Source organism: Thalassophryne amazonica, chromosome 6 (assembly GCF_902500255.1).
Source record: "Thalassophryne amazonica chromosome 6, fThaAma1.1, whole genome shotgun sequence".
In the NCBI taxonomy this organism is placed as follows: Eukaryota; Metazoa; Chordata; class Actinopteri; order Batrachoidiformes; family Batrachoididae; genus Thalassophryne; species Thalassophryne amazonica.
Window position 1 is genome coordinate 124899662 of NC_047108.1, and position 26647 is coordinate 124926308.

The 26647-nt window shown below is 41.0% G+C and overlaps 1 protein-coding gene across 1 annotated transcript in view; it reads right to left on the reverse strand.

The window, feature by feature from the left end:
- The window catches only part of jph2 (junctophilin 2), a 77413-nt gene extending 51959 nt beyond the window's left edge, over window positions 1-25454 (reverse strand). Inside the window, exons 1-2 of the mRNA XM_034173356.1 lie at window positions 24481-25454; window positions 21321-22137 (exon numbers count right to left, since the gene is read on the reverse strand). Coding sequence (XP_034029247.1) covers window positions 21321-22137; window positions 24481-24859 — 1196 coding nt within the window. The 5' untranslated portion in view covers window positions 24860-25454. The remainder of the gene's footprint in view (window positions 1-21320; window positions 22138-24480) is intronic.
- Between the last annotated feature and the right edge of the window lie 1193 nt (window positions 25455-26647).

The following is a 26647-nucleotide window of genomic DNA, read 5'->3' on the forward strand; positions in this document are numbered from 1 at the left end:
GGGAGGTAATAGTCAGCATGCAGACATGGTTCTGCATCCAGAAGTGTAGATGGTCCTCCAGTGTACATTTAATCCTTTTGGGGGCAGGACTGGCACTTCAGCCACCATAAAAACGTCTCGCACAGCTCAAAGAAGGATTCTTGTTTCTGCTGTCCATAAAAGTAACTCTGCTGCTGCCTTCCATTGGAAGGCATTGCGGACCATGAAGGGGATGGGGAAAAGCCATTTGAAGCCTCAACTCCTGACAAGAAGAAAGCACAGTAGAGTACCAGGGGTGTTGTCTTTGGAGGTTTGCAGCTGCATTGTCCCAGTCCACCAAAATGTAAAAAGGGACTGGTCTTGGCTGGGGAAGTAACCTGTGACAGACTAGTATCCCATCCAGTGGAAGTCATAACCATTCATCTGTTTCACTCTGTGAACACTTGAACCTGTGGGCCTTCGGATCTCTTCTGTCACCGATGTAACTGCTCACAGGGTGGTTCAGGTCTAGGCCGTATGCTTATTAAGCACCTACAGGGGACATATGTTATGATTTGGTACTCTATAAATAAATTGAACTGGCAAGTAATCATCTGACTAAGATGCCATTAGAACCAAAGCAAAGGCACATTTTGCACAGGACAAACTGTTTCAGTTTGGACACATTGACTCCTGTATATGTTTGCTGTCCAGCTGCTGGTCTGCTCATATTTTTTTCCGCGTTAACTGCAAGCATTAGTGATTGTGATTACTCTGTGGATACTTGACATACTGTAACTTTATACTGGGCTAAAAATAACCTCTTGCACACTTTAAGACTTGTGGGGTAGGTCCTTCCTGGTGGAACAATTAGAGGCTCTGGAGGTTCCATTTTTAACATAGAGGATCTACACCTGTTTGCTCACAGTCAGCACCTCAACTCCAAGACAACCATATGTACCCTCCATCAAAATCACTTGTCCATTATTCTGAATGCATCATATTATAACAGCGTTTGGGTTCCATAAATGTTCCTCTGTTGCTGATGCAGGTGACATATGGAGCTCTTTGACCTCTGCCCCAGTTCTCCCACACTGGTACTGAAATCTTCCACTAAATGCAGTTTCAACAACAGCTGCTACTTAGCAACAGGTTCTGAAGACAGTGGAACCAAGCTGTCAGCAACTTCGATGGGCTCTGATGAAGCCCACCTGGAAGAAGAAACAGTTGCAGTTCCTTGACTGGCCACTTGAGGCTGGCTGGGGCAAGGAGAGGTGGGTGTGAAGTTTTTCTATTTCATTTAAGACATGTTAAGCCATAAAGTTATGTATAAGTAGATACTTGGTCACTTTGAGTGACAGTGGCTCATGCGGGCGCCTCCACCTCTCGTAACATCAGTAACTCATTGTCCGCTCGAAGTGGCTGCTGGCTGTTGCAGACGGACGGTTGTGTCTGTCGTTTTGAGTATTTGATTACAAACACCTGGAGTAATATGGCTTGTTGTGTGGTGAAATGCCCAAACAGATCATGTAAGATCTGTAGTAGATCTGCTGCAATATTCGCACTGAGTGAAACTTTCATCTTTTTTAATGTTGTATGCTAATGGAATTAGCATATTTAGCAGCTATTGGTAGCCTAATCCATTAGGTCCATTTAATGCATGATTACTGAGAAAACTGACTCATAATTTTGTATGCCCACACCAAAGCTAACTGTTATGAGAACCACCACACAAGTCTTTAATTGAGTATGATTTAATAAACACTCGAACCAAGGTTAGCCTGTTAGCTATACTGTTTTAGACTTGAAGATAGGGGTGTGTTCATGCTGTTTTTAATCAGACAACAGAGCCATCCAAGCTCCACCTCTTTGTCCATTTATGTGTTTGTCGTGGCCATAGACTGTATATATACTGGACAAAGCCTGCGTGACATTATCCATAGGTTTTCTACAGAGACCCAGAACAGTCGATATGAAGTCCGTGTATGGGCGTCGCCATGTTGACAGCAGCGGGACGTGAGCGGGATGATGAACTCATTAATGTATAAAGGGGAGAAACGTGGGTGGTTCAGTGTGTGACGAGAGAAACCTGAACACGCCCTCCTCTTCGAGTCCAAACCAGCTAACTGATCTTCTGATCTGAATGAATTTTCGTGAAGAAAAATCACACTATCAAACATGGCTGCATCAAAGTAGTCAAATGCAGAATATTAACCCGCTGTGAGTGTACCCGTCGCATGCATTAAATCATCATCAGAAATCTGTTACATGGCCTAAATGTCATAATTGATGCTCCCTCACAATTGATACCCCTCTTGTGAGTCTCCTGAAGTAACTGTTGATTCCAAGTCATCCTTCAAAGAGACCTAGTATGAAAGACATGGAGTCTTCATCTTAGGTCACTGGTTAGCATTCAAGTCCCACATCCGTACAGTAAGACAGGAAGAACCACTATGCAAAATACTTGGGCTTTCGTTCTCCTGTAAAAGTATCAGCATTGCGAAACGTCTCTGCCCAGGGACCTCATGACTCAGAAAGGTCTTCCCAGGTGCCTCTCAAAGGCTGAGAACCCACTCGTCAGAACAATAACATCAAAGGAATCCAACCACCAAAAGCACATAATAAAATTAGTCTTTATGCCGATGATATTTTACTCTTTTTAGAGAACCCTCACTCAACCCTATCAGAAACAATAAAACTTATTGACTCATTTTCCAAAATCTCTACTCCATAAACTGGCAAAAGTCTTCTACCCTTCCACTGTACAGAAACAGCTGGGATGTAGCAGCTCAAACTCCGCCCATTCCATTATGCACCAGTCATATTACATATCTCAGTATTAATGTCTCCCGCAGGCTGCAAGAGCTGCTTGATCTTAAGTACACCCCACTTCTCAGATCAATAACTGACAAACTTCTTCTCTGGATGAACTGCCCACTCTCCATATTAGGCTGAATTGCTACAATAAAGATGTCAGTACTTCTTCAAGTTAATTATCTTCTCTCTATGATTCCATCTAAACCCTCAATGTCCTGGTTGATTCTATCATTACAAAATTTTATCAGGAAAAAACCCACCCAGAATCAAACTCATAACTCTTCAGAAACCAAAGACCCAGGGAGGACTTGCAGCACCTAATTACTATCATTATCCATCCATCCATCCATCCATTTTGTTCCGCTTTATCCGGAGTCGGGTCGCGGGGGCAGCAGCTCAAGCAAAGCTGCCCAGACCTCCCGATCCACACACACCTCCTCCAGCTCCTCTATTACCTCGTAAATCAGCTACAATACATAAATGGATCCATCCCCATCAATCAGACAATACATGGCTGAACATTGAACAGATATTTTGCAAAAACCACCATCTCAGACTTATCATTTCTTAGTCACTCAGTTAAACACCATCAATGTTTCAAAGGAACAACAATATCTCTGACCTACTCACACATCTTCAATCACTTACTCTAATTAAAGGTCACAGGGGGCTGGAGCCTATCCCAGCAGTCACAGGGCATGAGTCACACCCACAGGCAATTTAAAGTTTCCAATCCACCTAACCTGAGTGTTTTTGGATGTGGGAGGAAAACGGAGCACCCGGCGAGAACCCACACAAACATGGGAAGAACATGCAAACTCCACACAGAAAGGTCACAGGTGAGAATGCATCCCATGACCTTCTCGCTATGAGGCAACAGTGTATTACTAAGCCACTGTGCTGCCCACAACTCTGGCAGCCTGGTGGAAATTTTAAAAAGTTACATACGCTACATCAGGTCCATCTAAATTCAATAAAAAACACTCCACCTCTACTCATGGTCAAACAAAGGGATTACTCACTTACAGCACATCATTCAGAATAACGCACTCATTCCACTCACTCACCTGGTCCAGGAGTTTGGCATCAGCAGCAATCAGTTTATTGAATACTCACAACTTAAATCCTCAGTTCAAGCCGCATTTGACATTTAAACTACTAACCTCAGCCTCATCAGCCTCATGTTTAGATCCAGCCATCAAAAAACTATCTCCAAAATATACAGAATCATTTCATATTCAGATAAATCACTCGCCATAACCGACAATAAAATGGGAAAATGATTTATTAAATTGCCCCTGATGCCATCTTCTGGATTGAAATCTGCCAAAACATTTATCTTATGACAAAAAAAAAAAATTAATAAAAAAAATAAAAAATACCCACGTCATCTGGAACTGCACACCTGTTCAACTATTTTGGTATGAGGTCACAAAGTCGCTGTTTTTGGGGTGTTACATCCCCTTGTCCCCGTCCTCTCCCTGCTTACTTGGTGACACCTTAAGAATAAACCTGACAAGTTCCAACAATAAACTCATTCTCATAGCCCCAACTGTCACCAAGAAAAACTATCCTCATGACCTGGAAATTTAGGAATAAAATCAGTACAGCACAGTGGAAAACCTACTCACTGATTACATCTCTGTGGAACACTTCACCCAGCTCTCAGTGATAGAACCCCTCTCCATCTGGTCTCCACTCAACAACTTCCTATACACCTGTTTTGTCTATAACTCATTATTTGCATCTTGATTTCTGCTGTGCATGAGAACCAATCCCCACCTCTCTCATACAAACAATATTTTATGGGTTTTTTTGGTTAGAATTGGAATTTTGTTTTGAAGGAAAAAAAAAAAAAAAGACCTATCATCATTATTATTGTTCCCACTATGGGTGTGAACATTAATACCACATCTTCTGTCTCTCATTCAGGTATATATACACACACACACACGTGTACACACACTCTACTTTCTGTACCCTGGCAAAAATTATGGAATCACCGGCCTCAGAGGATGTTCATTCAGTTGTTTAATTTTGTAGAAAAAAGCAGATCACAGACATGACACAAAACTAAAGTCATTTCAAATGGCAACTTTCTGGCTTTAAGAAACACTATAAGAAATCAAGAAAAAAGATTGTGGCAGTCAGTAACGGTTACTTTTTTAGACCAAGCAGAGGAAAAAAATATGGAATCACTCAATTCTGAGGAAAAAATTATGGAATCACCCTGTAAATTTTTCATCCCCCAAATTAACACCTGCATCAAATCAGATCTGCTCATTGACATTGACCCTATGTGTCTTTTTGCAAGGAATGTTTTTGCAGTTTTTGCTCTATGGCAAGATGCATTATCATCTTGAAAAATGATTTCATCATCCCCAAACATCCTTTCAATTGTCCAAAATATCAACATAAACTTGTGCATTTATTGATGATGTAATGACAGCCATCTCCCCAGTGCCTTTACCTGACATGCAGCCCCATATCATCAATGACTGTGGAAATTTACATGTTCTCTTCAGGCAGTCATCTTTATAAATCTCATTGGAAAGGCACCAAACAAAAGTTCCAGCATCATCACCTTGCCCAATGCAGATTCGAGATTCATCACTGAATATGACTTTCATCCAGTCATCCACAGTCCACAATTGCTTTTCCTTAGCCCATTGTAACCTTGTTTTTTTCTGTTTAGGTGTTAATGATGGCTTTCGTTTAGCTTTTCTGTATGTAAATCCCATTTCCTTTAGGCGGTTTCTTACAGTTCGGTCACAGACGTTGACTCCAGTTTCCTCCCATTCGTTCCTCATTTGTTTTGTTGAACATTTTTCGATTTTTGAGACATATTGCTTTAAGTTTTCTGTCTTGACGCTTTGATGTCTTCCTTGGTCTACCAGTATGTTTGCCTTTAACAACCTTCCCATGTTGTTTGTATTTGGTCCAGAGTTTAGACACAGCTGACTGTGAACAACCAACATCTTTTGCAACATTGCGTGATGATTTACCCTCTTTTAAGAGTTTGATAATCCTCTCCTTTGTTTCAATTGACATCTCTCGTGTTGGAGCCATGATTCATGTCAGTCCACTTGGTGCAACAGCTCTCCAAGGTGTGTTCACTCCTTTTTAGATGCAGACTAACGAGCAGATCTGATATGATGCAGGTGTTAGTTTTGGGGATGAAAATTTACAGGGTGATTCCATAATTTTTTCCTCAGAATTGAGTGATTCCATATTTTTTTCCTCTGCTTGGTCTATAAAAGTAACCGTTACTGACTGCCACAATCTTTTTTTCTTGATTTCTTATAGTGTTTCTTAAAGCCAGAAAGTTGCCATTTGAAATGACTTTAGTTTTGTGTCATGTCTGTGATCTGCTTTTTTTCTACAAAATTAAACAATTGAATGAACATCCTCCCAGGCCGGTGATTCCATAGTTTTTGCCAGGGGTTGTACATTTACTCTATACTCTGTTCTCAAACTCAAATACCTGCACTGGTTAGTTTGCATGGTTTAAGTGCAGAAGGTTCCCAGTTCAAACACCACCCCTACCCCATTTCTCCATGTAGTGTGGTTGTGTCAGAAAGGGCATCCGGCGTAAAACCTGTGCCAAATCAACATGCAGATCCACCTTGGTATTGCTGTGGTGACTCCCAATTGAAAACAAGGGAGCAGCCAAAGGGTCTCACTATGTTTGTTTGTCTGCTTACCTGGTTTGGCACTTTATTTGTCCCGTATCACCTTGTTGGTTGTCTTGCTAATGAAGAAGAAAATTAAATAAAAAAAATAAATAAAAGCTGACGACCCAGAGACATAAACGTTACTTCAGAGAAAAGTGAATGTCTCAGCAAGTTTAATGTTTTCTTCACACAGAGATTCTGCTGTGTGGCTGAATCCAGGAAGTCAATTCTATTCATTTCAAGTTATTTTATTTATATATTTCATTTCATTTAACCTTTATTTAACCATGTTAGCCCCATTGAGATCAAGATTTCTTTTACAAGGGAGATCTGGGCAATTATAAAATTTCCAATTCACCTAACCTGCATTTCTTTAGATGTGGGAGGAAGCTGGAGGGAATATATAGTGACAAATCACAGGAATGCTGCCTCATGGTGCTTCACACAAAGAATGTCTAACCTTACCAACTCCCCTGAACAGGTACACAGGCACACTCTGGCATTTTTTTCTGAGGAAGAAACCTCAAGTCATTGAAAGCCTGCCTAGATTTTAGTTGTTATTCAGAATAATGGCAAACTCAGATATTTCGATTCCACACTCGGTTTCTCAACTGCTGCAATCAGAGTATCCACTGATTTTGCAAAGAACACAGTATCATCTGAAAAGTCAAGGTTGTGTTTCTCCAAGCAACAGAGCAGAAACCAGACGGATACAAGAGAACTCAGCCCCGTGCAAACTCGAAACCAGGTGTGAACTGGGCCCCAGGCTAACAAGACCCCAACTCTAAACTAACACTACACCAACCCTAAACTAACCCTACCCGAACCCTAAACTAACACTACCCCAACCCGAAACTAACCCTACCCTAACCCTAAACTAACACTACCCCAACCCTAAACTAACCCTACCATAACCATAAACTAACCATACCCTAACCCTAAACTAACCCTACTCCAACCCTAAACTAACCATACCCTAACCTGAAACTAACCCTACCCTAACCCCTAACTAACCCTATACCAACAATAAACCAACCCTAAAGTAACACTACTACAACCCTAAACTAACACTACCCCAACCCTAAACTAACCCTACCCTAACCCTAAACTAACCCCACCCCAATCCTAAACTAACCCTACCCCAACAACAAACTAACACTACCCCAACCCTAAACTAACACTACCCAAACCCAAAACTAACACTACCCAAACCCAAAACTAACCCTACCCTAACCCGAAACTAACACTACCCCAACCCTAAACTAACCCTACCCCAACAATAAACCAACCCAATCCCAACCCTAAAATAACACTACCCCAACAATAAACCAACCCTACCCCAACCCTAAACTAACACTACCCCAACCCTAAAATAATACTACCCAAACCCTAAAATAACACTACCCCAACAATAATCCAACCCTACCCCAACCCAAAAATAACCCTACTGCAATGCTAAACTAACACTACCCCAATGCTAAACTAACCCTACCACAACCCTAAACTCACACTACCCCAACACTGAATGAACCCTACCCCAACACTAAACTAACCCTACCCTAACCTAACACTACCCTAACCCTAAACTAACCCTACCCTAACCTGAAACTATCCCTACCCCAACCCAAAACTAACCCTACCCCAACCCTAAACTAACACTACCCCAATGCAAAACTAACCCTACCACAACCCTAAACTCACACTACCCCAGTGCTAAACTAACCCTACCACAACCCTAAACTCACACTACCCCAACAATGAATGAACCCTACCCCAACCCTAAACTAACCCTACCCCAACTCTAAACTAACACTACCCTAACCCTAAACTAACCCTACCCTAACCTGAAACTAACCCTATCCCAACCCTAAACTAACACTACCCCAACCCTAAACTAACCCTACCCCAACAATAAACCAGCCCAATCCCAACAATAAACCAGCCCAATCCCAACCCTAAAATAACCCTACCCCAACCCTAAACTAACCCTACCCCAACAATAAAACAACCCTACCACAACCCTAAACTAGCCCTACCCCAACCCTAAACTAACACTACCCAAACCCTAAAATAACACTACCACAACAATAAACCAACCCTACCACAACCCTAAACTAACACTAACCCTAACCCAACCCTAAACTAACCCTACCCTAACCCAAAACTAACCCTACCCCAACCCTAAACTAACCCTACCCCAACAATAAACCAAACCTAACACAACCCTAAACTAGCCCTACCCTAACCCTAAACTAACACTATCCCAACCCTAAACTAACACTACCCAAACCCTAAACTAACACTACCCCAACCCTAAACTAACTCTAAATGAACCCTGCCCCAACCCTAAACTAACCCTATCCCAACCCTAAACTAACCCTACCTCAACCCTAAACTAGCCCTAATCTAACCCTACCCCAACCCTAAACTAATCCTAACCCGGGCAAAGTCTTCCTCAGGGACCAAGTTCTCTTGTTACCAAACCAAACAGTGAATTTGTCAGCCGACACATATATATAACTGATATAACTGATGTCAGCACATATCATATTGTTCAGTTTTCTGTCTGTTAATTAATCATTTTATTGAAGTGACGCGTGTCCAATGTGTCTGTTGTGACGGCCACAGTGTGTGTTGTTCTTCCAACTAAACACAACATTTGACACTGTGACCGAAATACTCTTGTATTCTAAGGAGTGATGAGACATCAGCTCCTTGAAGTGTGAAGAAACACTCTTCAACAGCCACAGATATGGAAATTCTCTCAGTAATCCGAGTATAAACTATACTGGAAAGCCTGTATAAACATGAAAGTCTTTCTTCAAAGAGATGCTACACGTCTGCTTTGACTGTGATCCAAGCTGTTTTGCAACCATCTGTTTTTTTTTTTTTTATCTCGCTGCAGCCTCCTGATGGCAACAGATATTTTGTCAGCCCAACATGTGCTGCTGGATCTTCGTGAAGGGTTCGATTTGACTGCAAAGCAAGTGTGTGAATATAAAACATGAAGCGGCAAAGAGTGACAGCTTCTATAAAAAGAAGACGAAATTAAATTCCGTTGACAAAATGCATGCATTGTAGTATTATTACTGCAATACTGCAAAGGAGTGAGATGAGAGATCCGTAAACCATTCTGGTGATGATTAATGGGGTTGTAGCCCTGCAAGGATTTAATTTGTACCAGATACTTGACATTTGCCATTTCAAATCCTGTTTTCAGCTACAGTTTGTCAGTTTGTTTGTTTCTAAAGTTTTCCAAGGTTTAATTATGTCTTCTGAGAAGGGTCGTTGTTTGATTTTTACCAGAGGCCAAAATATGGCCATCAGGTTTTGCGAAGATTTTACGTGCATGCATGCATTTGTCTGACCATCTGTCTGTGCTCAGCATAAGTCCAGTCCGATTACTGCCAGGGTCTTCAAATTCACAAGGATCATTCTTGGGACACAGACCTTGGACAAGTTCAAAGATGGCTAACCTTGACCTATTTTAAGATAGGGCCGAGGGTGTTTTAGCATTGCGTAGTGTGCATGCTCTCTACATTTGTGCTGGCCTGCTAATTTGCCGTGCCACATGAATGCTGTGAGGGGAATTCGAATACAGCTGGACTGAAGCAAGACTTGCATGAATGTAGCTCAAATGTCACTTCGTACGGCATTCATGCAATTCATGCTGCAGGTCGAATGCAGTACGACTGCAGGTCGACTGACTCTGCCGCCATTCGTATGTTTTCCAGCATGAGCCACACACCAATGTGACGGCTGCTGTAGGAATGCTGGACGAGGTGTTTGAGTGCAGTTCAAACGCAGTGTGACAGGGGTTTAAACAACTGGATGTTGTCAATTCTATCTGTCTTATGTAGCCAGCACATGGCGGCACGGTGGAGCAGTGGTTTCTTGCCTCACAGCAAAAAAGCTTTGGGTTCAAATCCACCAATGACCACTTCCTTTCTGTGTGTGTCCTCTCTGGTTTCCTTCCACCACAGCAACCAAACAATACTCATTAGCTTCTTTCTCTTTGTTGATGTGGAACTGCATCAGGAAGGGGATCCACTGTAAGAACTTGTGCCAGATCAAGATGTGGAACTATGATAAATCTACTGTGGTGACCCCAAGCAGATGTGGAATTTATTTCCAAATGTTTATTTACTACAAAATCTTTCACCCCACCATTAAGTAATCATGCCTTGGGCCCCGCCCATAACCTCAACAAGGAAAAACCCTCTGGAACTACCACAGCAGAGATCAGAGACTGGTCCTCGGCTTAAGATGTAATTTTTTTACTCTTGCATTAAAGAGAAAAAAAATGCTTGTATCAGCACAGCAGAATGAAACACAAGTCCCTAACTAAAGCTTGGTGTGGTACATCATTTATCTACACTATCCCTTTATAACTGGACTTGCCCATGAGCTGTTTGTTATTTATATCCATGGAACCATTCGATACCAGTGCTGACGCAAAATGCACTGGTGTCTGTGATCTCTAAAGACTGGCTGGAAACAGAGCTGAAGTCTACAGTCAACGACAACAAAACAAAGTGAGTTCGATGGCTCGTGTGAACTCCAGCAAAGTTACGTGAGAAGTGAACACGTCCCTGTGCAATAACACTTAAATGTCAAATGATCCAAATTTGAATCACCTCGTAAGAAAATGCAATACGTCTGTTGACAAGTGGGATGTTTCTTCTTATGAACAATCAGAAATAAACACTTCAGACAGACTATATTGTAGGTACAGGCCCCAAAGTAGAAACATAAAGCAACAATAAGTCCTGACAAATATGCACCTTGTTTAACATAAAACTGAAATATAATTTTTAAAGCCAGTGGCTTTTAGGCACAACAGAGGATAATTTCAAGAACATTTACAATTCGCTGAATAATCAGTCAGTAATACATAGAACCAGCGTGGCAACATACGGGAATTTCACTCTTCACAAGCAAAGTGACAGAAAATTAATCTGATGAGTGATGGACGCTTCCAATTTTACAGTTTGAGTTTGCCAGTGTACTTGCTGTACTCTTCTGCATTCTGTTGTGTTTGACTCCTCCCACTCGCTCCCCATGGGAGGCGGACACTCTAACCAGATGGCTAAAACCCAGAGAGTCCTGTTAGCTGTTGGGGAGTGAGGTTTACTGACTACTATTGCACAGCGACTCCTGCTGGCCTCCGTCCATCACACGCCTAGATTTCACCAGTGCTTGTTTTAAAAAGACCTTCTTTCTACCAAGTTACTGGTAAAGGAACCGAAAAATGTTGCACTATGCCCAGTTTCTCCAGCCTCATCCACCGAAGCTTGTAAGGCCTTCAGAGTTGTCATCTGTCTTAGAAGCTTCTCTCACTAATCAATATCATTTATTATCACTGTGTTTGAAGTGAGTCCGCTATAAACAAAATCACTATGCAATATTATACCGTTACACTCGAAGAGATAATCAGCAAATCCATCCCCTCACTACTTCTTCTTCTTTCAGCTGTTCCCGTTAGGGGTCACCACAGCAGATCAATCGTTTCCATCTCACCCTGTCCTCTGTATCTTCCTCTGTCTCACCAACCACCTGCATGTCCTCTCTCAGCACATCCATAAACCTCCTCTTTGGTCTCCCTCTTCTTCTCCTGTCTGGTGGCTCCATCCTCAGCATCCTTCTCCCTATATACCCTGGGTCCCTCCTCTGCACAGGTCCAACACTTCTCAATCTCACCTCTCTGACTTTGTCTCCAAACCGTCCCACCTGAGCTGTCCCTCTGATATGTTCATTCCTAATCTTGTCCATTCTCGTCACTCCCAAAGAGAATCTCAACATCTTCAGCTCTGCCACCTCCAGCTCTGCCTCCTGTCTTTTTGTTAGTGCCACTGTCTCTAAGCTGTCCAACATAGCTGGTCTCACTACTGTCTTGTAAACTTTCCCCTTCACTCTTGCTGATATTCTTTGGTCACAAATCACTCCTGCCACCTTTCTTCACCCACTCCACCCTGCCTGCACTCTCTTCTTCATCTCTCTACCACACTCTCCATTACTTTGAACAGTTGACCCCAAGTATTTAAACTCATCTACTTTCACCACTTCTACTCCTTGTAACTGCACTATTCTCATTCAGACACATGTACTCAGTCTTGCTCCTACTGACTTTTATTCCCCTTCTCTCCAGAGCATATCTCCACCTCTCCAAGCTAAAATGGACTGCATTTATATAGCGCTTTTCCATCTGTATCAGATGCTCAAAGCGCTTTACACATCAATGTGCTGCTGCCATGCAAGGCGCCCACTACACACCAGGAGCAATTAGGGGATTAAGGACCTTGCCCAAGGGCCCTTAATGATTTTCCAGTCAGGCTGTGATTTGAACCGAGGATCCTCTGGTCTTAAGCCCAACGCTTAAACCACTAGACCATCACCTCCCCAGGCTAGATTAAACCTGCTCTCTACTCTCACTACACAAATCCATCCCCTGACTTAATTTAAAAAAAGGCTGCAAGTGATCATTACAGCGTGATTTATCAAAATGCATACCTGTTAGACTTTGGGCATGTATTCAGCAATTCTATGGAAATGACATTACAATCAGAGCAAATGTTTACAGTAAGATACAATATGGCCATATTTTGCTATCACTGCAATCTGTTACCATAGAATTGCCCAATTTTCAATATAGCCTTCATAAAGTATTTGCTTATGATTGTTCATTAGAAGAAACACTCTACTCATCAACTTGGACAAAAGGCAACTAAATAGCCCACTGTGCTATGCACAATGCTTGACTGGATTCGTTAATCCGGAAGACAGATCCCTTGAAAGGTTTCCTGATTTTATCCGATGTCACACTGCCCCATTTGCAACGTCTTAAATATTAGAAAATGCTAGAGGTACAGCACCATCATACTCTAAATTTCTGGGGAGAGCCTTGGGATCCCTTGAGTGGAATGATCATTTCATCTGATGTCACACTGCCCCAATTGTGACATCTTAAAGATTATTTCTATGCTAGTTGGTAATAGTGATAAATATTGGGCCTATATTAAGTGAGGTACAACATAACGTTGCATAGCATCATCGTGACATTGTTACCGCATTCCTGTGGCTCCAAAGTGACATCGCATATATGTGACAACACCTGAGCTGCTTCTACACTATCACTTTAAAATAGCTGTTTTGTGTTTTGAAGACCAATCTGAGTGGCGAGCGTGGACTTTGTTTCTTTTAGCGGTGATGGATTAAACAAATAAGGGCAATTCTTCATATTTATTCAGTATACCAATTAGGGGCCAACTGATTATTACTAAACTGGGATTATCAGTGTCGATAATCAGTCATCCCCTAGCAGGGGCACCGCCAGGGATTTTTGGGCCCCATGAAAAGAAATCTAACTGGGCCACCCCTATATGATTTTGTCAGTATTATAATTATATTAGGGGCCTCTCTGGGCTGCTGTCAATCATGGGCCCCTAGAATCCTTCTCCTTAGTCTCTCCTTTTTGGCACCCCTGGCCCCTAGTATGGTACATATTGTTGGCCTGGCCAATGATTGGTCGACCCCTAATCTCTACCATCAGTTTAACGATTTTCAACTTAGTTTGCACCTGGGGCACTAGTAAAGGCCACTCTACATATACATCTTAAGAGTCTTAGGCCAGTTTTATGCCAGAGTTACATCAAGGTTTCAGCACTACACGGGAGCTCATTTCGGAGCTCTATTACTTATATGCACAGTATATTTAGCTCAACCCCGACTCCCACCACGAACACCCCAGTGCCATTCTATTCTCATTGCAAAACTGAAACAGGAGAAATATATAACAAGGCGAGACCCGTCGCCATGTAATTCTGAATTATTTAACATTTTAGTGATATTGTACAGGGGGCGGAGTCATGTCTGTTGTATGCTGCTTGTACGGTACAAACTGAATAGGCAGTGGGTTAGCTGTAACAGTTAAAGAGTGGACTGCAGTGTTACTGGGTGAAAAACAGTCTGGGTGTCTGACTGTGACTAAAGCCGGCCAGACAGCGGATAATCAGCTGTTGCATTCCCTTCTGGTTGTGATATAGCAACAGTGTGAGTCTCCATATTTAGTCAACGCTCCTCACAGGGCCTTTGTCTGTGCATTATTTACAACTTGCCTAGGCCGCAGAGGTCTTACTCCATGCAACAGAACAATATTCACGTCAGGTCTGCATGCCAGTGAATGCTTAACTAACTGGGTCTTCAGAGGCTCGGTCTAGAGTCCTAGTTCAGGTTGTGCATTTATTTTTATCTCTCTGTTTGGATGGATCACAGAGTGAGGAAACCGCTGCCAGGAACAGATGTGTCATGTCTCCTCCACTTATATAATAATGGCTTTCAGTTCAACAGAACCAGTGTGGACACTGTTCAGTTACGCACAGCCAACACATTTGGAGTTTAATATCAGAGTATAATTTGAGCAATGTTTGTTTGTTCGTTCCTCTATTTCTCCCAGGTCTTTTGGTCCAGCTTAATCAAACATGATATGTACTTGTAGATGACCATCAATCCCAGAATTAAAGGGTTTGTTTTGACAAACGTCAAGGTAATTGAGGTCAAAGGTCAATTTTTTACATGCCTACATCCACCAAACTTGGCTTCACCACCGCTGTGACCCTTAACTGGCATAAGCAGGTTCCGAAAATTAATGGTTGGACAGACTGATGCATATCCAATAAACCTGCCACACATAGGTAGGTGGGTTCAGGAATTACACTGGGAAGATCAAATTTAGCACAAGGCCAATTACTGGGGTCAAGGTCACTAAATTTTAAGTTTTTTACTCCAAATTGCACCAAAGGTGGCACCCACATGGAGGTGAGATCCAGAATTGCCTAGAAATTAACTGGGGCGAACATCATGTCTTTTACGGATTTCAACCAAAATTGCCATGTCAATGAAGGTTGATACCAAAATTGTCCATAAAGAATTACTTCTGGCGACAGTTAAGAAATTTAGAGTAATTGTGGCACACACCTGCCCTGGGATCAAAGGTCAGATGCCCGTGGGTACTGTTACCTAATACCTAGCACTGAGAAATGCAGAGAGCACCAAAGAAGTAGACCCACTGAAGAAGAGTTGCTTTCACCTTCCCTAAAAATATCAATGCTTTAAAGTTCAATGAATCAAAACTTTGTTTTTTTTTTTCATTCTTAAATTTCTTGAATTTTTTTGTGTGAAACGTTACAATTGCAAAATTGACAAAACAGCAACAATGGTAGGATTTCTGATGTTTTTGCTCAAAACAGCTCATGAAAATGAAAAAGGTTTCTTTAGTCTGTCTTCAAACTAAGCATACAAATTAAACGATACACAAATTAGTCAATGTTTCTTACTGTATGTAAGAACAGCTGAGAAAGTGTATTTATGTTAGCATGTTAGCTAAGAGCTAGGTTAGCACTGTTAGCCATAAAAAAGTGGCAATACTAACATTTCTGGTGTTTTCATGAACTCAAATGAATGGAAATGAAAAACTTTTGATTATGCTTTCTTCAAACCCATTACACAAGTGACTTAACCAAGTAGGTAGGTTAGCAGTGGTATAAATATCAGATGCAATGCTGACATTTCTGGTGGCATGATGGATGGATGGATGGATGGATGGATGGATGGATGGATGGATGGATGGATGGATGGATGGATGGATGGATGGATGGATGGATGGATGGATGGATGGATGGATGGATGGATGGATGGATGGATGAGATTTATTGTCATTGTCATTACAAGTGCAACAACAACGAGATTACGTCCACACTCACATTTCCACAGACAGCAATTAATCCACAATTATTACTTGTTTACCGTAATAATGGCACACATCAGAATTAAAACAACACATATACATTTGACATTGTTTATGTGCACTAAATTTGAAACAGTCCGTTATCCAAATTGAGGCGATGTGAGTGTGTGGTAGCCGCTGCAACTGGAGTCGCGCCGCTGCCAGCTTTGGGGGGACAGGGACCTGCCGCAGCTAAAACCACGCAGCCCCCAGAGGGGAAGGGGTGGCGTGAGCGGTGGCCGAGATTGGGTGTGAGATGCGACCGCCCTCGTCAGAGTCCTAAGCTGTGCTAACTAAGCATAATGGCTTAGTTAGCACAGTTGCCTCACAGTGAGAAGGTCATGGGATCACTTCCCATCTGGTCCTTTCTGTATGGAGTTTGCATGTTCTGCCCGTGTTTGCATGGGTTCCACCCGGGTGCTCCGGCTTCCTCTCAGTTTGGGTGGATTGGTTGCTCTAAATTGACCGTAGGTGTGCGAGCGAGTGTGAATGTGTTTGTCTGTATGAGGCACTGCGATAGCCTGGTGTCCTGTCTGGGGTGTACCATGCCTCACGCCCTACGGCTGCTGGAACAGCCCCCCATGAACACTGCTTGGAGCGGACTGATATAGAAAATGAATGAATGGTATGTATAGAGCGCACTGGATCAGCTCTCTGATGTCTTTCATTTTTTTGAATAACTTGGTTGTTTTTAGGATAATGTCACATTATGAAGCAAATACAAGTTGGAGGCAAACAGACTTTAACAATGAAAACATGAATCAAACAATGTGATGTCTAAAAAAAGCAGAATGCTGACTTTCTGATTTTTTTTTTCTTTTTTCAAATAAAATGGACTACGTGCAGGCTTACACCTCTCTAATGTTGGTATCTCACTTCACCCCAGTGCTGATCCACTGCTTTTTTTTTAAAACCTTGCACAGTTTTTTGGTTGACTATTTCTTCTTGGAGAGAATTCCATGAGCCTCTAACTCTGAAGAAGTGATGGTAGGAGTTCTCCCCTCTTTCTGAAGATGTTTTAAGGGATGTCCTCTTATGTGCTCTGCTCGGAGTCGGCACTTAGAGAACATTTTGTTGGGGCTGACTCTAATAAATCCTTTCAGAAGCCTGGAGGTTTCTGTAATACTAGATCTCCTCGCTCCCTTCTCTGTTTTAGTGGGTTTAAGAGTCCTCAGTCGCTCTTCATAAGCCACATTGTTTAAACTGGAAACCAGCTTGGTCACACTTCTTTAATACCTTTTGCCATTAATTCTATATCCTTGCGTTAATATGGTGGCCACACTTGTGTACACAGTATTTGAGATGTAGTGTTATATAGGTCGTGTAAAGTATCCAGAAGATATCTGGTGAAATGTGTGTAAGGGTTCTTTTTATGGATCTGAGAACACCTGTTGCTTTGCCTGCTGCTACTGCACACTGTTTACTAAATTTATCATCACTGGTTATCCAGATACCAAAGGGGTTTTTTTTGTTTGTTTGTTTGTTTATTTGCAGGTAACTTGTTTCAGTTCCAGTCTGTTATCCCTTCCTACATGTTACACTGTACAGACTCATTTTTCTTTCTAAGATCAGAATCAGAATCAAATTTATTGCCAAATACATTCACACATACAAGAAATTTGATCTGATGTTATTGGTGCATAAACAATAATAATAATAACAACAATAATAATAAAAACTTCTGTAAGAAGTAAAAGAGTCAGATAGGTAATACTATATTCACTGCTAAATTAATATAACTATAACGTAGTGGAGTGGCACTGTACAAAAACAGGTGATTGAAGTACAGATGTAAGCAACCCATAAAAAAATACAAAAAATAAAAATATATAGGAACATACATAAAATACTCATGATAAAACAGGGAACAAAGGTGGGTCTTGAGTTTAGATTTAAAAGTCTTGACAGTGTCCAACTGCCTTATGTGGAGCGGGAGATCCAAATAATTGCATCTGTATCCAAATTGTACTACAGACAACCGGAAAAAACTAGTAAAGAAGTGCTACTTATTTCCTGTATTGCTGATGCCCAGTTATTATTTTAAAACTAATGTCCAAGTCGATGTTCAAAAACCATGCATGCCCAAGTTTCCCAGGGTGAATTCAGAATTAGTTTTGTTTTGTTTTTGCTTTATTAAACTTGTCTGATGAAGAAAAGTTCCAACTGGAAGTCTAATGAACCATTTGCTTCTATTCTCAGCTCAGATCATGTGTATGTGTTGTAGGTCTGGTTAAAGTAATGCCGCAATGAACACAGACACATAACTCTTACAGACGTCTGTTAATCCTCATAGTAAAATATTTAGATTTACATCTGTAAAGAGAGGGATCTGTAGTCCATCAGTACAAGGCTCACTACTGTTTACTGGAGGTGCAGAAGATGAGTGTAAAAGCATTGCAACCTTGTAAGGTCAGACAACCTGAAGGTGGATGTGCACATACACTGCATTCTGTTTTTTATATATATATATAGATAGATAGATAGATAGATAGATAGATAGATAGATAGATAGATAGATAGATAGATAGATAGATAGATAGATAGATAGATAGATAGATAGATAGATAGATAGATAGATAGATAGATAGATAGATAGATAGATAGATAGATAGATAGATAGATAGATACTGATTAGTTGTACATGTATGTAATCATCTATCAATCAATCAATCAATTTTATTTATATAGCACCAAATCACAACAAACAGTTGCCCCAAGGCGCTTTATATTGTAAGGCAAGGCCATACAATAATTACGTAATTCTGTAATGAAATATGGCAGAATCTGCTACATTTTCTTTAAGACTTTACAATTCCAGTTTGTATCTGTTTATGGATAAAAAGAACATATAGAGTACATCAAATTAACAAATATACAGTTAAAATTAGATTTTGTAAAGAAAATGAGCCTACTAATGATCAAAATATATTAATATGTTTTATATCAGACATATAAAACAAACACAAACCCAATATTTCTCTTACAAAAGAAAGCTCTAAGAGTTATAAGTAAAAAACCATATTGTGAGCCAACAAACCCACTGTTTGCTTATTTACACATATTGAAATTTTGGGACTTGGTTGATTATATTATGATACAGACCATGTATAAAGTTAATAATAAACTCTTGCCTCAACATGTCCAGGAACTGTTTAAAACGTCCTGTTATCACCTGAGAGGAACATTAGTATTTGACAGTTTAAAGATTCAAACTACTGTAAAAAGTCACTGTATCTCTTTAAAAGGTGTTAAAATATGGAAAAACTGTTCTGATAGTGTTAAATTATCTGGTACTTTGGCTGGCTTGAAAAGACTTCATAAAACCAATATAATTACTTATTATAGTCTGATAAATTAGGATAACTGACTTTGGTACTGTTCTTCTGTTTTATCTGTGTGTTATACTGCTGTTTGTTCTGCTGTGTGCAGATATTTTAGTTTACTGATTAATCTGTAGTATCTCTGCTTGTCTTTCTTTTCTTTTTTGGTATTTGTTGTTATGAGTGTACATATATGTGCATATAGCAACTGGTGAAGTTGGGGGGGGCGTTTATAAGCTTTTGCTTCAGCCTTCACCCTTTTGGCTGCACAAAACTGGGAAATTGTTTGCGTTTTTGTTTTCTTTTGTTTAAGTTTTTGTTTTCTTTGTTTTGTTTTTTATTACGAGAGATTCTTTTGTTAAGTATGTGTGTGTGCGCGCCGAATAAAATTCATCCATTCATTCAAAATTGTGACGCAAATGTGTGAGATGGGATCTCCCCCCATTTTTAAACCAAGTAAAGACTGTGCAGATTTCAGTCTTGGGTCTGTACAGCATATGTTAAGTTCACTACCGTTGCCGTTAGCGTTCCACCTTTGACTTCAGTAAAGTCATTTTTCAGGTATTTATACTGTAGTCTGACATCTTGTCTCTCTGTCAGAAACGTACGTTTTTGTTTTGTCTTACTACACCTCTGTATATGAAACAGTAAAGAAGAAGAAGCAAGTCCTGTATAGACCCTGGGAGTCTACGAGTCATGGCCAGTACCTATTCACAGCTGGGTGGGCTGAGACAACACATGGTTTGTCCAAAAACAAAGACAGGTAGTGTCTACATATTGGTAATCCCACTCCTTATCCCACTGAGGTACAGACTCTACAAATTTGTATACAACAAATTACATTTGTTACATCCACAAAGGTTGTAATAAAATCATCGGTGTTTCTTTATTTATTTGTCTGTCTGTCTGTTGCCACAGATAGATATTAAGCCTTGGAAGACTCCACTGAACGTTGGGGGTGATCCGGATCCAGATTTTGGATCAGGATTTCAATTTCTATGCTTCACTTTGTCAGATTTTGAGGATTATGTCAAAACTACTTAACAAATTTTCACCACATTTTCACCACACATTGGTGTTTGGCCATGAAAGACTCCATTAAATTTTGGAGGTGATCTGGATCCGGATCCAGATTCTGGATCGGGATTTCACTATGTAGACGTTTAAGGATTATGTTAAAACTACTTCGCGGATACAACATCATGATGTAAAACCAAGATCAGGAAGACAATTTTGCTTCGGCTTGTGAATTAAATATCAGATTGCAGCATCTTGATCCGTTCTGGATCTATCTGCAATTATTGCATTGTGTTATGGAATCCTGATCCAGGTAAAGTCCGGGTCACGGTGTGAATCACATATCTGTTACTTTGAGTCATTGTCTACACTTGGCGGCTGTCAGAAATCTCGGATTGCTCTTGTTTCATAAGCTGGTACTGTAGTCTGTGGATATTACAAGTAACTCCAAACCACCATGTTTGTTTTGTTTAAGGATGTACTCCCAATAAATGGAAGCTGCGGTTTGTACTGTTGTTCTACCCTAAAAGGTCTTAGGTTTGAAAGCTACGTAGGCTGCAGGAGCCATTTTTTATAGCATGTCTTTTTACTAGAACTTCCAAACTGAGCTCACACAACTGTGTCAGGGTCAGTTTCCTGCCACACTCCAAATGTATACAGATTTCAGTAACTAATATCTCCAGCCCCAAGTACCATCAACAATAGAAGTGTGTAGATGCCAAACTTTTATGGGAGTTCTTCGTCTCTTCTTACCTGGAAGCAGCAATCTCTGCCTTCTGCTTGGCGATGGCTGCAGCCCTCTGTGCACCCTCCACTGCCCGCTCCACCTTCTGCTTGATCTTGGCTCCTTTCAGCTGGATCACCCGCTTCTTCACGGCCTTCACCAGCATGTTGTTCATGTACTTCCCCTCCTCTCTACCTCCCTCTGCAAAGGTGGTGCAGCCATACCCATGTCTCTGGTTGTTCAGCCACTCGCCCTCATACTTCAGCCCACTGGATCGTTCGCTTATTCCATATCCTGAGCGTTTATCATTCTTCCATTCGCCCATGTAGACCTCTGTGGTGGTGGCATCAATGTCAGCTTCAACTGGGGGAAAATCTTCAGTCCCGGTCAGACTCTCATCTCCGATGCTGATGGTGGAGTTGGTGTCGCTGGCGTTGGAGCTGAGAGCTGACTCTGTCCTCAGGAAGCTGATTTTGCTCTTCTGGCTGGACAGTGAGGTGTTCGAGTCTGACTTCTTCAGTTTACCAAGCAGAGAACCTCTCTGAAACAGGCCCTTCTTCTTAGGTTTTACAGCCTCTGGGTCTACCTGGAGAGTAAGGGCAAAGCCTCCGCGGGATGGCCCCAGTTGAGTTGGGGTACCAATGGGCGTCTCCTCTCCTGAGGCATTGGTGGTAGTGATAATGGGGATGTCATGCTGCAGGACAGTGCCATTGCTGTGCTCACTGCGAAGGGAGGACAAGGAATTCCGGAGAGGGGAGCAGACAACTGCTGCCATACCATAGGGGACACTCTGACGAACCCCATAACCATGTCGCATCCCACCAGTAAACTGGCCTTGGAAAGTACCTGAAAGCATCAAGAGTTTTTTATTTAACAGAACATAAGAAGCAGCTTTTCCCCCGATAAAACCACAGACCAAAATGTGAGAAACTGTTTATAGATTAAGGATAAATCTGTCAAAATGTCAGGGCTATCAATAGCACCAGACAACTCATTAACATCTCCACTGTCACGCCATCTTGGAGTCTGAGCACTTGCTAAAATTGACATGAGTGTGGATTATCCTGACGGCTCAGACGGTGAGGCCTGGAGGGTAATGCTACATCCTGACATTTGGTGCCATCACATCTCCACCCCCAGCCTTCTTAAAAAAGTAAAGTCCCTTCGGCTGCTCCCTTGTTTGCACTCGGGGTCGCCACAGCAAATCCAAGGTGTATCTGCATGTTGAACTGGCACAGGTTTTACGCCGGATGCCCTTCCTGACGCAACTCCACATTACATGGAGAAATGTGGCAGGGGTGGGATTTGAACCCAGAGACTTCTAAACTGAATCCAAGCGCATTAACCACTTGGCTACCACCCCTGCTACCCAGCCTTCCTAATGCAACTTATAAAATATAGAAATCTGATGAGGAAAAGCCCCCAGGCATATGCCAACACGATTGATTATATTTGTATATGTTTATTTCCAGTACTGTTAGAGGGCTATAATAGTTGCAGAAGCTTCTTGAGAGAACTTTAAATAAAATATGAATGAACCTTTGAAACCCTGCAACACTGAAAATGTGAATCGTCATGAAGACTTCAGCTAAGAGTAAAGTGACCAGCTAATATCTGCTGTATGAAGCCCATTTGGAACATCTCAACAGTTCTAACGAGATGACTTCTAATCGAACCCCATTAAATCCAGTTTATAAGAAGAAACCACAACCAAGGTAAGACCTTTTGCCTTTGGGTTACAGTCCTTTAATTATAGAGGAAAATTACATATATGGTTTCAACTACTTTAAAACATTTGCAACTGTTTCAGATCATTTTGAACCGATCTCTCATCGCATAGAACTATTCAAACCTGATGCTGTTGACTTCGTCAGGGTAAAAAAACAGCCATTCAAAACCATTTTGCTTGGTGGAGGAGAGTTAAACTGATTTGAAATCAGATTACGGCAGCACAGTGCCTTAGTGGGTCGCACTGTTGCTTCACAGCAAGGAGGTCATGGGTTCAACTCCCACCTGTGGCCTTTCTGTGTGGAGTTTGCATGTTCTCCCTGTGTTTGCGTGGGTTTCCTCCCACATTTAAAGACATGCAAGTTAAGTAAAATGGAAACTTTATAATTGTCCAGGTCTCCCTTGTAAAAGAGATCTTGATCTCAATGGGACTAACCTCATTAAATTTAATGCCCATTTGAACCAGATTAAAAGCAGTTTGAACCATTTTGTCTTTGGTTTAGAGCACATTAAAAACGATGTAAAGGAAAATGTGGTTTATAACATACATTTTTTTTTCAAAGCAAACCAGGTTTACCAACAGTTTAGAACCATTTTCCACTTGATTTATATCTATTTAGAAATCCATTTTAAACCTTTTAATACCGGATTTCAACTAAGTTTAAACATGTTTGAAGCACTTTAACCCAGTCTGTCCTTGTCATAGCAAGCTTAAAACCATATTATCTACAAATTTGCAAAACTAAAGGTGAACCAATTACATTAATCTTTCAGTTCTTATGCCTTGATACCAGACTTACATGAACTCATTTGCCAACAGTGTTTTTCTTATAAACATTCTATCTCCTGCTGTGACTGAATCCACATCAGGGTTCAAGAGTTAAAATCCAGGAATTCCCCCCCCCCCCCCCCCCCCCCCCGCCGAGACATGCACACTGGATGCTGCCTTTGTGCTGTTTAAAGTATTTGGAAACATTGAACAGTTCTGAAGCAAACGTTTTAGACTGTTTTGATCATTTTTGAAACAGTGGATCGAACTGGATGGTTCATTTACTCCAGCACAACCATTAAAGGTTATCGGGGTCATGTAGTAGTTTGAGCATTTTGAAAGCACTGAATAATTTTCCTAATTGCACCATTTAGCGTTCTGTGGGTTTTGAAACAGCAGATTGTTTTCTGTAGCAACTGGTTTAGTTAGTGTTTCAAAAAAACTGAATCATGTTTGTAAGCAACCGCTTCATTCAGTGTGTTGAGTCTCTTGGAACAGTGATTCATTTTCTGATGCCCGTGTTGCATTTAAAAGCATTTGAAACACTGAATACTTTTTTTGATTCAAGGTTTGAACTATGTGCATAGTGTTTCTGGAGCAGTTTCAATTCACCCTATCCTGCTACATCTATGGCTTGTGGAACAAAATGTTAGTTTACTCCTTTTCTGCACAACAGAAAATGAAGCGCTAACCTCCGTCAGCATACGTTTCTGTGCCGTATCCATCCTGAAGCCCATTATTCCACGTTCCTTCATACTTGGCTCCACTACCAACACTGATTCGGATTCCATATCTGCCTTTGAAGCCATGAGTCCATTCCCCTCTGTAAATCCAGTGGCCTTTGGTTTCGATTCCCAACCCGTGACGCTTTCCCTGAGACCAGTATCCCTCGTAGGTGTTCCCACTAGGCCAGGTGTAGATTCCCACCACTTCGAAGCCGTAGTTCCATGACCCGGAGTACTCTCCTTGACCTTTGGGTCCGGTACAGATGCCGTGGCCGTGAGCTTTGCCCCCCTCCCAGCCTCCACAGTAAGCTCCTCCGTCATCAAACTCAAAGCGACCTCCACTCATGTTTGCACTTCAACCTGTTACCTGGCTCAAGAAGAAACTTCGGCCCCAGGTGACATCAAAACTGATCCCAGATCTGCTTGGAGCTCAAACCGTGCGAGATTCTTCTCTCAGAATCGTTTAGTGGATTTCCTAGTGAGTCCATGGAGGTCCCGAGTAAACGTCACACTTTTCCAGATTAGTTTTGTCTTGCCAGAGTGAATTGGTCTGTGACGATAAAGGTGGAGCTGACACCTGAGGTCTTACATGGCTTTGCAGGGAGGCCACAGAGACCCGTTCCCCGTGTCTCTGGACCCAGCTATCTCCTGACAGGCAGTGCTGATGGAAATGTTTCAGCAGTCCTAACAAGGAGACCGATCCACACACACGCACAGGCTTCCAAAAATACAACCCAATCCTGCAAGGAGCCACAGTGTGACCACTTCAGGACTGTGAGAGAGTTACTGAGCTCTCTCTTACAAAGTTAATTCAGTCTGGACACAAATCTCTTTCAATCATAAATCTATCTACAGAGCATCCAGAAAGTATTCACAGTGCTTTACTTTTTCCACATTTTGTTATGTTACAGCCTTATTCCAAAATGTATAAAATTCACTTTGTCCCCTCTAATTCTACACACAATACCCCATAATGACAATATGAAAAAAGCTTATTTTTTAAATTGTTTTTGCAAATTTATTAAAAATAATAATAATAATTACAAATTTAAGAAATCAGAAATCCCGGTTCAGGCACCAGTTGACATAATGATTATTTTTCAATACAAATCATCACTTTTAGAGTTAGATTTCTTCTGACAGGTCAGGGGATTAATAGAGTGCATCTGGAAAGTATTCACAGTGCTTCACTTTTTCCACATTTTGTTATGTTACAGCCTTATTCCAAAATGTATAAAATTCAGTTTTCCCCATCAACATACTACACACAATACCCCATAATGACAATATGAAAAAAGCTTATTTTTTTAATTGTTTTTGCAAATTTATTAAAAAATAATAACAAAAAGAAATCAGAAATCCTGGTTCAGGCACCAGTCGACATAATGATTATTTTTCAATACAAATCATCACTTTTAGAGTTAGTTTTCTTCTGACAGGTCAGGGGATTAATTCAGTGCACCTGGAAAGTATTCACAGCGCTTCATTTTTTCCACATTTTGTTACGTTACAGCCTTTTCCCAAAATGGATGAGCTTTTTGCAAATTGATTATAAAGAAATCACATGTACTTAAGTATTCACAGCTTTTGTCATGGAGCTCAAAAATTCAGCTCAGGTGCATCCTGTTTCCACTGATCATCCTTAAGTTGTTTCTGCAGCTTAATTGGAGTCCATCTGGGGTAAATTCAGTTGATTGGACATGATTTGGAAAAAACATACACCTGTCTACATATAAGTAGATTTTTGAAGGGGAAAAAAAATTTCATCCATTTTGGAATTAGGCTGTAACATAACAAATGTGAATACTTTAAAGATGCACTGTATCTACAGGATATACATTGTAAAGGTTTTGGCATATTTAATGTGAAAGCTAAATCTTTAAAGATGAATAATTCTTTAAATGTGCTGTGTTTATAGTGCAGAGGGTCTTCTGTCATTTAGGGTTGTACAATAATTTTATTACAGAGTGATCATCAGCAACTGTCTGTGTTGTCATATGATTCAACACAGATACTTTCTTATTTGAAAATATGCTCTGTAACATTATAATATATAAAAATATGACTGTTTTTTTTAATGGAGGAGAAATCTTTGAACACTTCAGACTTGATTTTCTGTTGATACACTGAGTAA